General features: G+C 47.6%; 1 protein-coding gene across 1 annotated transcript in view; it reads left to right on the forward strand.

Annotated features, from left to right (window-relative positions):
• The first annotated feature begins 1,271 nt into the window (after window positions 1-1,271).
• POMT1 (protein-O-mannosyltransferase 1) overlaps window positions 1,272-13,042 on the forward strand; it is a 12,075-nt gene continuing 304 nt past the window's right edge. The window contains exons 1-18 of the mRNA XM_010138519.1: window positions 1,272-1,409; window positions 1,677-1,783; window positions 2,346-2,396; window positions 2,742-2,888; window positions 3,889-4,000; window positions 4,708-4,773; window positions 5,333-5,426; window positions 5,892-6,047; window positions 6,647-6,777; window positions 7,003-7,098; window positions 8,402-8,494; window positions 9,230-9,326; window positions 9,418-9,510; window positions 10,028-10,148; window positions 10,413-10,510; window positions 10,988-11,101; window positions 11,582-11,708; window positions 12,687-12,864. Of these exons, the coding sequence (XP_010136821.1) occupies window positions 1,288-1,409; window positions 1,677-1,783; window positions 2,346-2,396; window positions 2,742-2,888; window positions 3,889-4,000; window positions 4,708-4,773; window positions 5,333-5,426; window positions 5,892-6,047; window positions 6,647-6,777; window positions 7,003-7,098; window positions 8,402-8,494; window positions 9,230-9,326; window positions 9,418-9,510; window positions 10,028-10,148; window positions 10,413-10,510; window positions 10,988-11,101; window positions 11,582-11,708; window positions 12,687-12,864 (2,003 nt within the window). The 5' untranslated portion in view covers window positions 1,272-1,287. The remainder of the gene's footprint in view (window positions 1,410-1,676; window positions 1,784-2,345; window positions 2,397-2,741; window positions 2,889-3,888; window positions 4,001-4,707; window positions 4,774-5,332; window positions 5,427-5,891; window positions 6,048-6,646; window positions 6,778-7,002; window positions 7,099-8,401; window positions 8,495-9,229; window positions 9,327-9,417; window positions 9,511-10,027; window positions 10,149-10,412; window positions 10,511-10,987; window positions 11,102-11,581; window positions 11,709-12,686; window positions 12,865-13,042) is intronic.

Here is a 13,042-nt window from a genome sequence, read left to right on the forward strand (position 1 = left end):
ACCCCAGACAGTCCTCAAGGGGTGGGTGCAGAGGAGCTGGTGGGTCCTGTGGTCTGTAAGGCTCGAGGGGGAGGCCTGGGTGCGGGATCACTGGTCCTGCGGCACCCCATAGAGCTCAAGAGGGGGAACAAGGCCTCGGGGAGGGGTTAGTGTTCCTACTGCCCCCTCGTAAGGAAGGGGATGCAAAGGCTGGTAAAGGACTTAATAGTTCCTTGAAAAGGCGTTCGAGCTCTGGTAGGGAGGTAGGCTGCACTCCTGCCCCAGGGCTGGAGACCTGCCTGTATTGCAGGGAGAAGCAGGGTCCCTCTGTCACGCTGCGCTTTGGGGTCCCAGGGTTCCTAGGTGATGGCAGAGCACAGTGATGGCCGGCCTTGTCCTGTGTCGTGCAGGTGGGGCAGTCCGTGGTGTCGCCAGTTCTAGTAGAAGCACAGCTCTGCAAGGGGCTGCTCAAAGAGTCTGTTCCACCCAGCGCTTGTGTTTTGTAGGTTGTGAGAAACAAGGACAGCGGCACCGTGCTTGATGGTGGTGACGTGCTTGCGTCTCGCTTTGTTCTCCCCTGATCAAAGCCATGCAGATGGATTTATTCTGTGACTTTCAGCTGTGTTGAGGTGAGGAGATCCGGCACCGATAACCTGCTGTTTCCTGACCTATCTTTTAGCAGTTCTGCCGACAGTAGAGTTCAGCCCTGCCTTCTGCAGCACTTCCCCCTAGGCTGCGCTAGAGGCCTGCAGCACCTACCCCCCTGTGCCCATAGCCAGTTTTTTAAGAAAGAGGATGTTTGTGGGTTCTGCTTGCCCCCTGCCCCCGGAAAAAGTATGCTCAGTTTGTGAGGAAATAACTCTTTTTTTCTATTTTTAAAGCTAGCTGAGCAGCTTGGGGCCTGAGCATGTGGTGTGCCTGTGACTAACATCAGAGTTTGGACTGGGAGGTTTGCTTTGCTCAAGGGGGAATATAGGCTTGAATTAAGCTGTTGTGTTTCTGCAGAACCAGTGTAAGAATAAACGAAGTCCCTAGCTTACCACTGGTGATGGAGGACCACCGTCATGAGAAGCAGGGCAGATGAAAACTTAAGTGTGTTTAGTAACTTCATTTTTAGAGCTAATCCTCTAGATAGAGCAGAAAACACACAAATGTGGAAAGGGAGAGAACATTGGAGGATCAGTCAGCACAGGCTGTTGTAGCAGGAAGTACTGGTGCATGCTTTCTAGCCAGTGATATCTGGGTAGTTTTGAACGAAAGGCTGCTCTCCTCTGTTTGCTTTCGAGGTTTGGACAGACCTTTGACAGGATGCTGGGATTTCTGAAGAAACCGGTTGTGGTTACAGCAGAGATAAATGTGAACGTCGTGGCATTGACTGTGATGGGATTAATAAGCCGTCTTTGGGGGCTTTCCTATCCACGGGCTGTAGTGTGAGTAGAGTAGTTTATTTTTTACTTGAGTGACACGGACTTCTGGTTTTTAAACATTTGTGAGTAGGAATGCAGAAGGGGAAGAACCGAGCTTGCCTGCTCTCAGCCCCTGTGAGCACAGAAACTCCTGAGGCGAAGGTAGAGGGGTGAAGCCACTGTGCTGCATTGTATTCACAGCCACAAATTGGTGTTTCCTTCCCTAGTATCCCCACAACCTGCAGGATGCTGCTGGTTAGATTTGACAGATTTCTGCCTCTTGTGTTTCAGTTTTGATGAAGTTTATTACGGCCAGTTCATTTCACTCTACATGAAGAGGATCTTCTTTGTGGATGACAGCGGCCCACCTCTTGGCCACATGCTGCTAGCTCTGGGAGGTAGGGCCTCTCCTCAGACTGGGAGGTGTCTGCTGCCTCTTGCTGTGGAAGAGAAAATTGCTGGTTAGAAGCGAGTTGTCGGATCCCATTATGGGGGAAAAGCACAAGAAGGAGGCAGCCGAGAGCTGGGATTTCCCTTATTTAGTATTGTTAGGGGCTGTTGCATGAGTACTGGGAGGCGATGGAGCCGTGTATCCATTACCTCGCTTACCCAGTCCTGTGGATAAAGAGGAAGGTAAGGTGAGAACTACTCAAAGTAGCAGGCAACAAGCAGACTTTCAGACCTGAGTTCCTTTCTGTAGCTGAGATACAACATAAAAGTGTGTCTGTATGGGAAGGAGAGGTCAAATATGTGTGGAACTTTGTCACTGAGGAGCTTTTGTTCCCAATTTATATTCTTTGTGCCTCTGCACGGTATCGAACATTGCTGCAGGCAGCACAGGCCGAAAGAGGACCCTCATGGGGAAGCTGCATGTTTGGGAAATGGTTCCAGGACCAATTTAGCACCGGTTTTTGCACTTGTTTTGGGACTGGAAATTCTGAGTTGTTGCTTGTGTTGTAGGTTACTTAGGAGGATTTGATGGAAACTTCTTGTGGAACAGGATCGGAGCTGGTAAGAGCTGAATTTAACTGTTTCATCTGAGTGAGAAAACAAGCAGTATTTCAGTGGCTGGCAGATTCCTTTTGCCTGACTAGTGGAAATAACACTTTACCTGACACCTTCACTTCTTCTCCTAACTAAGACCTTCTGCAGGTCTCTAACGGAAGTTTGAGGCACTGTGATTCCATAGCACAGATTTTTTAATAAAAAAGTTTAAGCAGTACAAGACACAATAAATGAGCCAGAGTAGGAGTTAGATTCAACAACCTGTTGCCGTGGTAAGGGGTTCTGTATTGATACATCTTCACTGCGATTAGTAGTTTCCACATTTGTGATGGTTGTTGTCTCCTGTTTCAGAATACAGCACGAACGTTCCTGTCTGGTCCTTGCGACTCCTGCCAGCGCTGGCTGGTGCTCTCTGTGTGCCTTTAGCCTACCAAATTTTGGTAGAATTGCAGCTGTCCCACTGCGCTGCACTTGGAGCTGCTCTTCTGATTCTCTTTGGTAAGATTATCCTCCTGGGCCCTATTCTTCATGCAGGGGGAGAAGAGTCCCTTCTCCTCATAGGGCACATAAAAGGCTGGAGCAGCATCTCCTCGCAGAACGCTAACAACGCATCACAGTCCCCTTTCAGCCCTGGCCCAGCCCTGTGTCAGTCTCTGCTGAGCCTCTCTGGTCCCCTCTATCCTTTTGGCTCTTCAGCAGCTGCCATCCTAGGCTGAGGCTTTACACCAGTTCATTTCATTATTAAGGGAAGTGGGCAGCCTTAACAGCCTCACAGAAAAACACAATTCTTGCGTCCAAGGAGGCCTGTACTCTCTTCTTCTGAGGGTTACACAGGATAAGCAGGAAAACCCTACTTACAGTCAGAGCTCATTAGATTTCTTCACCTCCAAACTGCAGCAAACCAGTCTGTGTCCTTCGCACCATATTTAGCGCTGTTCTGGTGTGTGTAATTCAGTTGGTTTTTTCTCTGAGGGCCTGCTGGCAGCTGCCTCAAAGAGAAGGAGCCTCTCAGCAGCCCTTTAGCAGTCTGATAAGAGAAACCTCTCCCAGCTACTGGCTGCTCTGAATCTGGCTCAGGGAATCCTGCACAAAGCAGCTCATTGCAGCTCCCTTTCTTGAAGATTTGTCATCGTGCTCATCACCTGCCGGGGTCACTGCCTTGACTCCCTCTGCCTAGAGAACCACCTCTCTGGATTTCCCAGCAGTGATTTTCTTTGCCTTTGTAGCAAGCGCAGCACTTTTATCTGCCTCCTGACAGAATTTACTGCTTGTCTACTTCTTTGTCCTTGGAGGCGGTTGTGGCCTCGTACTTCGCTCCTGCTGGAAGGTTTTTGTCCCTTTAAACCCAACACCTCCCTGTTACAGCCAGGGAGATTGGAAATGAATTGACTGGCCTTAAAGGGGAAGCTCCTTCTGTTGGATAATGATGCAATTGTCTGAGGTAGCACTTGGCTGTAGATAAGTTTCTCTAATTTTGAGTCTCTTTCTTTCCCAACAGAGAACTCTTTGATCACCCAATCGAGGTTCATGCTCCTGGAATCAGTATTGATTTTTTTTATCCTACTTGCCGTTTTGTCTTACCTGAAGTTCTACAATGTGCAAAGGCACAGGTAAAGCTGGATTGTCTCCCATCCTTCTGGATATTCTTGCAGTGACTCTTTTTATCACAGACTGTGTGGGGTTTTTTCTGTAAGTCACTTCACAGTTCTGCAACTCACTTCATCTTTGACCTCTTCATGTGGCTGCCTGAGAAGTTTTCTTTTCTGGGCAGTGTTAAAGACTGTTTTGACTGGTAGCAAGATTGTCTTTTTTATTTTATAATAAAAATAAAGTCCCTTGGGAGCATTCCTTTGCCTACCCAGATTTTTTACTGGAAAGTTTCCTTCTGTGTGCAGAAACACTGAGGATAACGGGTCCTTTGTTACTGTTTACAGGCACTGAATTTAGAGATCTTTGTCTCTTTTCTTGTGACTTCACATGTTCCCTGATCCTTGCAGAGGATAAAGTAATCTTTAGTACGGTAAAATTATCTCTAAACTGAGCCCAGCAGGTGATTTAAGGCATTTCTTTTATCTGTTGTATCAGAAGGCCAGTAGTACGCAGTTTTGCTTTCCAGGATACAGAGAAGTAGACTTAACAACACCCAGTGGGTCAGGGCTGAGAGCTGCTGCCGCGGGAGGTTCAGAATGAGATACCTCTGAGTAGAATAAGGAGTAGTGGAGTCCTGCAAGTTTTCTTCAGGTTAAGTTACCTGAATTCAGGATCCTGAAAAGGTGCCCATATCTCACCATAACATCCTTTCTTTTGTCCTTTTAAGTTCCTTCTCTGGAAGCTGGTGGTTTTGGCTTCTGTTAACTGGAGCAGCTTGTTCTTGTGCAGTTGGGTAAGTGATGACGTTTCACTTGGTTTTAGTAAGCTGATGTTCCTGCCTGCCATCTGAGGTGTCAGTGGGGCTTTGAATTTTCCAGACTGACTCTTGGTGCTGTTCCGAGCAGAAATCCCCATGATATTTTAGTGAGTTAGATGGTTTCTGTGGAGAGGGCAATTTGCAGTGGGCAGTACCAGGCTTAGACGGTGCTCTCTTGAGGACAACCAAATGCATTTCTCAAAGGTAGCTTTATGTTATAAATTAGCATCTGCATTTCACCCCTCCCTCCTGGTCACCGCAAGCTTCAGTAAGTCTGAATTTAGGGCCTCTGCTTCGTGGTCTTGTCACAAAGGTTCTCTGTCACTGCGGGCATTTAATGTAACTGGCAGACAAATGATGTCTTCTGGTGTCAGAGCCTTGAAGCTTGTTTATGTTGTTGTACCAAACTTGTTATGGATCTAAGTCCTTGGACTTTAACACATCCTGTTCAAGACAAAGTTTGAATGTTTATGTCTTGTATTAGGTAATTGTGTAGCTTTTAACTGTGTTCATTTTTTATGCACTTCCTTCTCAGGGTGAAGTATATGGGCCTGTTTACCTATATGCTGCTCTTGGCCATGGCAGGACTCCACTTCTGGCACATGATAGGAGACCAGAACATCTCAAATGTGGGTAGCGCAACATGCAAAATATATTATGTGTAATTTTTCAGTACTAAAGCCAGCCAGGAGCCTTGGAAGCCCTCAGATAACCATGCTGCCTGCAGATGGCTTTTGTACTACCTTGCCATAATCTGCAAATCCTCCTGTCTTAGAAGAGTTTCCCAGCTCAGTTGCTGGAGAAGATGGAGTGAAATTTAAGATCAGCATGTGTGTGTGGCTGACTTTTCTGCTCTTATCTGTGTCTTGGTGATTGGTGCCTCAAAACCATACTGTTTCATATACCTCCTGCTGGCTTCAGTTCAAATCCTTGGTGGAAGTTATCCAGCTGTCCTCAAAGTTACAGCTGAATGAGGGTGTTTGGAGAAACTTAAAAAAGACAAACAAAACAAGCCAAGTGCACTGGTATTTTTAGTATTTTAATAGTTTTAATATCTGGAGCATGAAACCATTGAGTTCTCGGTGTTCTTCCAGGTTTCCTTGATGTGCCATTTTCTAGCTAGAGGCCTGGCGCTCGTCATCATCCCGATGGCAATGTACCTGTCCTTCTTCTATGTTCACTTGGCTTTGCTGTATCGCTCTGGGCCTCATGACCAGATTATGACGAGTGCTTTCCAAGCCAGCTTAGAGGTAAAGGAATCAATGACAAAACCCATTTATTAGGGGAGGAGGGGGGGAAGTCTGCCTTGAGTGCACTGTTAGAAGAAAGATGTGCAATCTTTGAACTCACCTGCTTGTTCCTTTTATGTCATTTAACTAATTGGCTGCTGTGATACTGCTTTAAGATGAAGCAATAATGACTGAAATTCTAATAAGAGGTGAAAAGCTTTTCCCAGTGAACCAAGAACAGTACGTTCACTCTTCTGCTGAAGATTTGTCTGTCCCTACAGGAAACTACACAGAAGCAGATACAGGACTGAGCTCAAATGATGCCGTTCTAGACTGCAGGATGACAGTGTGATTGTCTGTGGGGGAGTGCTTAGTCTGTCTTTTAGAACAGCATGGCTGTAGGGATATTTGCTGAGACCCTGTAGTCTTTCAGGCGTTGGTGTGTTTACCATCTGCTGAGTAGGGTGCTGCGAGACTTGATTTTTGTAGGTACAACCAAATGAGAAGGAGTTGTGCTAAGATCCTGCTGTGTGAAAGTGACAGGTGACTCTTAACAGAATTTAAACAGCCTCTGGGTTCTTTCTTTTTCTTCCCACTTATCCTGTCATTATACTCCTCAGGGCGGGCTGGCTCGAATCACTCAGGGTCAGCCCTTAGAGGTGGCCTACGGCTCTCAGATTACTCTGCGGAACGTGTTGGGCAAGCCCGTGCAGTGTTGGCTCCATTCTCACACAAATACTTATCCCATCAGGTGAGGAATCTGGTTGGGTCTGTATTGTTAGGGTGAAAGTGTGCTCTGGTTCTTCACCTGCCAGTCCAAGCATCTCAGTTTGGGTCCTGGCCATCTCGTCATTAATCCTTCAGAGCACACTGCAGATGTGCAGGTTTTCTGTGCGAATGGAGCGGAGCCAGGGACTCTGCTGAGCACAGAAATGAACTGTTACATGTCTCTGTTTTTTTTTAACCCTCTGTACAGGTATGAGAATGGCCGAGGTAGTTCCCATCAACAGCAGGTGACCTGCTATCCCTTCAAGGATGTGAACAACTGGTGGATTGTCAAAGATCCTGGAATGTGAGTATGCAAGAGATTTCAATGCCAGGCTGCTGTAAGCATAGCTTCTCTATGCTTCCAACACCTAACCAGGCAGAGCTCGGATAACTGGACATAACTCTCCTCTGCTGATGGGCTTAGAGGCCATGTGTGATCCTGAACAAGTAATTTCAGCTGCAGAGCTGGTAAGGGCGGCTCTTTGCACAGTCCTTCTCAATATGGTAAAAGCATTACTGGTGACTCCAAAATTCTGTCTGAACTGCTCCTGCCAAAACGTGGGCTGTGCGCAAGGGGAACTTTAAAGACTCACAAGACCAGTAGGAACTCTTCAGGTGCTTTGCATGAAAGGGAAGTTCTGCTCTTTGAAGTGTGTGAGCTGGGATGTTAGAGTGTGTTGATGAGTTTTATCAACCTTGAATGGGTCTCAGAAGAGAGTAGAAATCACTTCTGCAGAGTGAGTATTTCTCTGTATTTGAAGTGCAGGATGAGCTGCCACATCAGGACAGATTCCAAGTGGGTGCCTGTGCCTGAGAGGCCTGGTTTGTGCTGAAGTGTTTTGCCATAGTAACTGTCAGCGAGGAGTAGGACTCTTTGTTCCTGTAGTTTTGCCAGTGAAAGCCCTAGTGTGATATCATTTCACATTGATCAAAAAGCTGCTTTTGTAGGTTTCTTATGTTGCTCTGGGAACTGTATAAAGAGCCGTATCAGAAGGACTGTGTGCCCTTATAAATCATACTCATGCTGGGCAAGTTTGTCCGTAGTGCAAACCTTTCAAGAAGGGACTCCCCAGAACCACAAAACCCGAGTAACTTCTGAAAATTCTTCACACTTCAGACTCATGTGGCAGCAGTTAGGTGAACTGCAGCGTCTCCCCTTGCCAAAGCATGCCTTAGCCCTGTCCAGGAGCAAGAGGAGAGTTTGGACTTCCTGGTGGAGATAGCTGTTGATCTCTGTTGTCATTCTGCCAGCAGTGACAGCAGTTGCGGTGCAGACACCTGTCAGGCCCACTGAAGCCACCACACAGCTGTGGTGGGAATAATCCCAACTTGCTCCTGATTGACCCGGAGTCAGACCACTGACCTAATGGCCGGGGTGTCAATATCCCGTTACTGATCCTCTGAGTCATTCTGCTCTTAACTCACCTTTGCCTCGAAGAGCTTTGTTTCCATTCTGGTACAATCTGTAGATAGCTTGGATTTCTCAACTTACTGCCTAAATGTCTGTCCCTGCCTGCAGCTTCTTGACCTATCAGTTTAGTCATGACAAGGCTGCAGTATATATAAAGAAGAACGTAACCACTTCCTCTTGGGTGTCACCCCACCAGGCAGCAGCTGGTGGTGAGTAACCCACCACGTCCCGTCAGACACGGACACATCGTGCAGCTGGTCCACGGCATCACAACTCGATACCTCAACACGTAAGTGCTTTCCTCATCCTCTGCCCTGTCGAGCCTGCTGGCTCATGCAGCTTTGTTGCTTCTCTTGCACTCACGTTCGCAATTCATGACAGTTCTGCAGGTTCCTAAGTGCGTAGTCCCCTTGGTGAGTCTTCATCCTTGCCCCTTTGCCACCTCTGCTCCAGGCAGGTGCAGTTTTTTATTTTTTTGGATGGCTGTTAACCCAAAGTCAGTGCCACTGACTTTGATGGCTTACTCCTGCATGAAGGATGGGCTTTGGAAGTTAGGGAGGTGTGCTGTGGCTGATTGCCATGGATTCTTGCCTGTTCTGCAAAGGCTGCACTATGAAATTGCCTCCTGGCTGCTTCCCAGAGGGTGTCTGTGGGTACTTGAGTATCACTCAGAGTAAGGAAGGGGGGTTTTCTGAGCTTGGGTTTTTGCTGTGTCCCTTCCAAACCTAATTTGTTCATTATTGGAAATGCCAGTGAACGGTGTCTCTGTTTGTCACAATCGGTGCTTGTTCTTCAGCCTGGCAGAGCAGGCATCTGTACTGGCTTCCTCTGAGCCTGTTCCTGGCAGCTCTTGGTAGTGGGGAGTGTTCTCTTTCAAAGAGTAAACAGCACAATCTGTAGAAATGAGTTAACTTGCTGCTTTATTACTGAATCTGGTCTAAGCCAGTTCAATACCTTTATGGGTTTGCTTTTTATATGAACTTGGGAAATGGCATTGGAGGATCTGACTTGATTTGTCTTCTAGGCATGATGTTGCTGCCCCTCTTAGCCCCCATTCCCAAGAAGTTTCCTGCTATATTGATTATAACATCTCCATGCCAGCCCAGAACCTCTGGAGAGTGGTGAGTGGTCAAAGGGAGGGGAGGAGCTCATCGTGTTCCAGCAGAAACAGCTGAGATGGCACAACAATCAAAAAACGTCTTTCTCTTGTAGGAAATTTTGAATCGGGAGTCAGACACAGATGTGTGGAAGACGATTCTGTCAGAAGTGAGGTTTGTTCACGTGAACACCTCTGCAGTGCTAAAGGCAAGAGGATTTATGTTTATTTGCCTGTAGCTTTTGCTCTGTGCACTTTTTATGATCTCATAAATTACTCATCTCTGCTCCAAAATGCCGAAACCACTACAACAAATAACCAATAAGTACATAAAAGGAAACAATAAACCTCAGCGTGATACAGGAGCAGCATGTGTTTCAGGTAGTCATACTTAATTCCTTTTCAGCAGGCAGAGCTGTCCTGCTTCTGAGGAGATCGTGACCACAGTACACAGCTGGGCCTTAGATTCTGCCTCAGAAACCGATGCTGAGTCTGTGTGTTGTATGTGACAGCTGCTGAAATAGTTAAGGGTCTCTTCACAGAGTCTGCTGGAATCATGCTGAATTTATGGCTGTAGTATTTGATGAGACAGTGTTGTGTAGTGACTCTTCAAATACTTTTTAGCAGTCCCTTGCAGTCATCCACTGCTCGGGCAGGGCGGAGGAACTTTCATCCTGAAGTTCATGCTGGCAGCACTGTGAGTTTACAGTCCTCTTTCACTTTCAGCTCAGTGGAGCATCTTTACCCGAGTGGGGATACCGGCAGCTGGAGGTGGTTGGAGAGAAGCTGGCCAAAGGCTACCACCAGAGCATGGTGTGGAATGTGGAAGAGCACAGATATGGGAAAAGTACGTCTCAGCCATGTCCTCAAAGCTGATTTCTGTGACTGGGGGATGCTTCATGTTGGTGGGAGGTGGTATGGCCTGTTTAGCAGGCTCTGGCTCTGTCGTGATGTCAGGATCAGTACAGATCTCTTTATAGCACTCCCACAGCGGTACTACATGTTGGACAAGGGCTCCCGGGAGTGTGAGGAGCCATTGTACGTGCTCTCTCCCCTTTCCAGCTTTCTACCTGTGATCTGGTTCTTTCTGAGCTATGCTGTTTTCTTCCAGGCCAAGAGCAAAAAGAGAGGGAGGTGGAACTCCACTCTCCCACCCAGATGGACATAAGTAAAAATCTCAGCTTCATGGCAAAGTTCTCAGAATTGCAGGTGAGTGACTTGTTCTTCCCTTCGTCTTTCCTTCTGCTGCAGAGCAGGACCCTGAGCATTTCTGCAGACTCTGAGCCCGAGGATTCAGTGATCATTCCTTGCTGGTTGAGTAGTTTGGCTTCCTCACTGAAAAAAAATATTTCTGAATGTGCTGAGAAGGGCATTAGAGACCTGTGCTGTGCAGTAACAAATACCCAAGTGACTGGGTGAAAAAGAGGGGGAGGTCAGTTGGACCCCCAGAAGCTCTCCGAACCTGAACTGTATGTGTTGTGTATGCAGTCAGTGCTATTGATAGAAATTCACTAAATGCATCATATAAGAACAAAATACCACCCTTGTATTGCTCAGTATCTAGATACAACCTTCTCCGCTCCCAGGTTAGGAACGCTCCATCTTACCCCTGGAGCTGTTGCCCCTTCCCTGCCATCCCACTCATTGATCCAGTGCTGAACGCCTGCCGCTTACTTTTTTTCCTAGTGGAAAATACTCACATTAAAAACCGAAGACACAGAACATAAGTACAGCTCCTCTGCTCTGGACTGGATCACAATGGACACAAACATTGCCTACTGGCTCCACCCGACCTCTGGGGTAAGGCCGAGCGGCAGGAGTGACCGCGACCCTGGTGCAGAAAGCAGCCGTTGGTTCAGACGGGAGCGAGAGCCAAGGAGCTGTGCCAGGGTGGACTCCTCCTCTGTTAAAGGATATATTTTTCCCTGGGGGTTGGGGTTTTTTTTTTTGGCATGTGATACAGCTTTGACAGTAGTTGCTTTTAATTATATCATGTCTTCTTGCACACATTTTTTTTTCCCGTAAGGGAAAACTGCAGTTTAATAGTTTCCATTATTGATTCCATTTAGAAGATGAGTTCATCTCCAATAGCATCTTGTAAATGCTTTACATTACACAGGAGTCGTAAAGTGGCGAAGTTTATCAACCAGCTTTCTTCCAGGAAAGAGCAGGCACATTCTGACTTCTAATTTAGAAAGGGTGTGTGGGTAATATTTAACCGTACCTTAAGGAACTGCAACACGTTCCTGCTTCTGGCTTAAACCATCTTCTGTCCTTCAGGCCCAGATCCACCTCCTTGGGAATGTTGTCACCTGGACTTCAGCTAATGTTGCTGCGCTGGGCTACGTGTGTCTGTCCCTGTGGTACCTGATACGACGAAGGCGGAAGATTTACGACATTCCTGAAGGTCCGTGTCCGTGGTGTATATGTGAGAGGATGATCGCTTGTTCTGTTACTTTTCAGTGGCCCCAAAGCCACTTTTTTTTTTTCTTCAACTATGTGCTTGGCAATGCTAGCACTTTGTCCTGCTTCCCAACCCTTACATTTTTATTAGGGACACACAGAAATGTAGAGTAGCCCGTGAAGAGCGTGCTGATAGTTACCGCAGTATGACCATCGCCTTGTGAGACAGCACAGTAGCCAGCATAATATTTATTTGAGTCATTCCCTGAATGTCAGAAATGGCCGGGCCTCAGATTTGGGTTCTCCTGAGCCCTTGTGTGATGATTTAAAGAGGTTGATATTGGCTGTGTGAGGAGGGGTTTATTGCAGCGTGGTTTACTCCAGCTGAGGTCCCACTCCTCCATGTGGCCAGGCGGGTCTACGCTGCCCTTTCTGGCAGTACATTTTGTTGTCAGGCTGTGAAGCTGCTCCGTGCTAACAGTAATCTGGCTTGACGGGTACTTCACAAAGGTGTGCCAGAACGTCACCATTTCCCTCCATCAAGCGTGGCTTAAGGTTGTATTAGGACAAAATGTAGTGTGGGGGCGAGAAAACCTCCACACCGTGACAGCAGACAACCTCTCAGGGCAGTGAGGGTTGCCCGGATTGGCTGTGTGAGGAGGGGTTTATTGCAGCGTGGTTTACTCCAGCTGAGGTCCCACTCCTCCATGTGGCCAGGCGGGTCTACGCTGCCCTTTCTGGCAGTACATTTTGTTGTCAGGCTGTGAAGCTGCTCCGTGCTAACAGTAATCTGGCTTGACGGGTACTTCACAAAGGTGTGCCAGAACGTCACCATTTCCCTCCATCGAGCGTGGCTTAAGGTTGTATTAGGACAAAATGTAGTGTGGGGGCGAGAAAACCTCCACACCGTGACAGCAGACAACCTCTCAGAGCCGTGAGGTTTGCCAGGACTGTGCTTGGAGCTGTCTCCTGTCTCCTGCAGGCGCATGGCAGCTCTGGGTGTCAGCCGGGGGGCTCTGCCTTGGAGGCTGGGCTGTGAACTACCTGCCCTTCTTCCTGATGGAGAAAACACTTTTCCTGTACCACTACCTGCCAGCCCTCACATTCCAGATTCTCCTGATTCCCGTCGTATTGCAGCATCTCAGTGAGCACCTCTGCAGGTACTTGGTTTTAATGGCTAGACACGAGAAGTGACGAGTTCTTTTCTGCAGGGCTGTCACCTTGGTGAGCTGCTGCAGAGCAAGCAGTGAGGCTCCCAGCAGTGGCCTTCAGAGGAGATAGGCTGTGTGTAGGTCCTCCTGTTGAAGTGTGTGGCCAGCCTTGATGTGACTTGCCTGC

The sequence above is a fragment of the Buceros rhinoceros genome, unplaced genomic scaffold (assembly GCF_000710305.1).
Source record: "Buceros rhinoceros silvestris isolate BGI_N320 unplaced genomic scaffold, ASM71030v1 scaffold21156, whole genome shotgun sequence".
NCBI lineage: Eukaryota > Metazoa > Chordata > Aves > Bucerotiformes > Bucerotidae > Buceros > Buceros rhinoceros.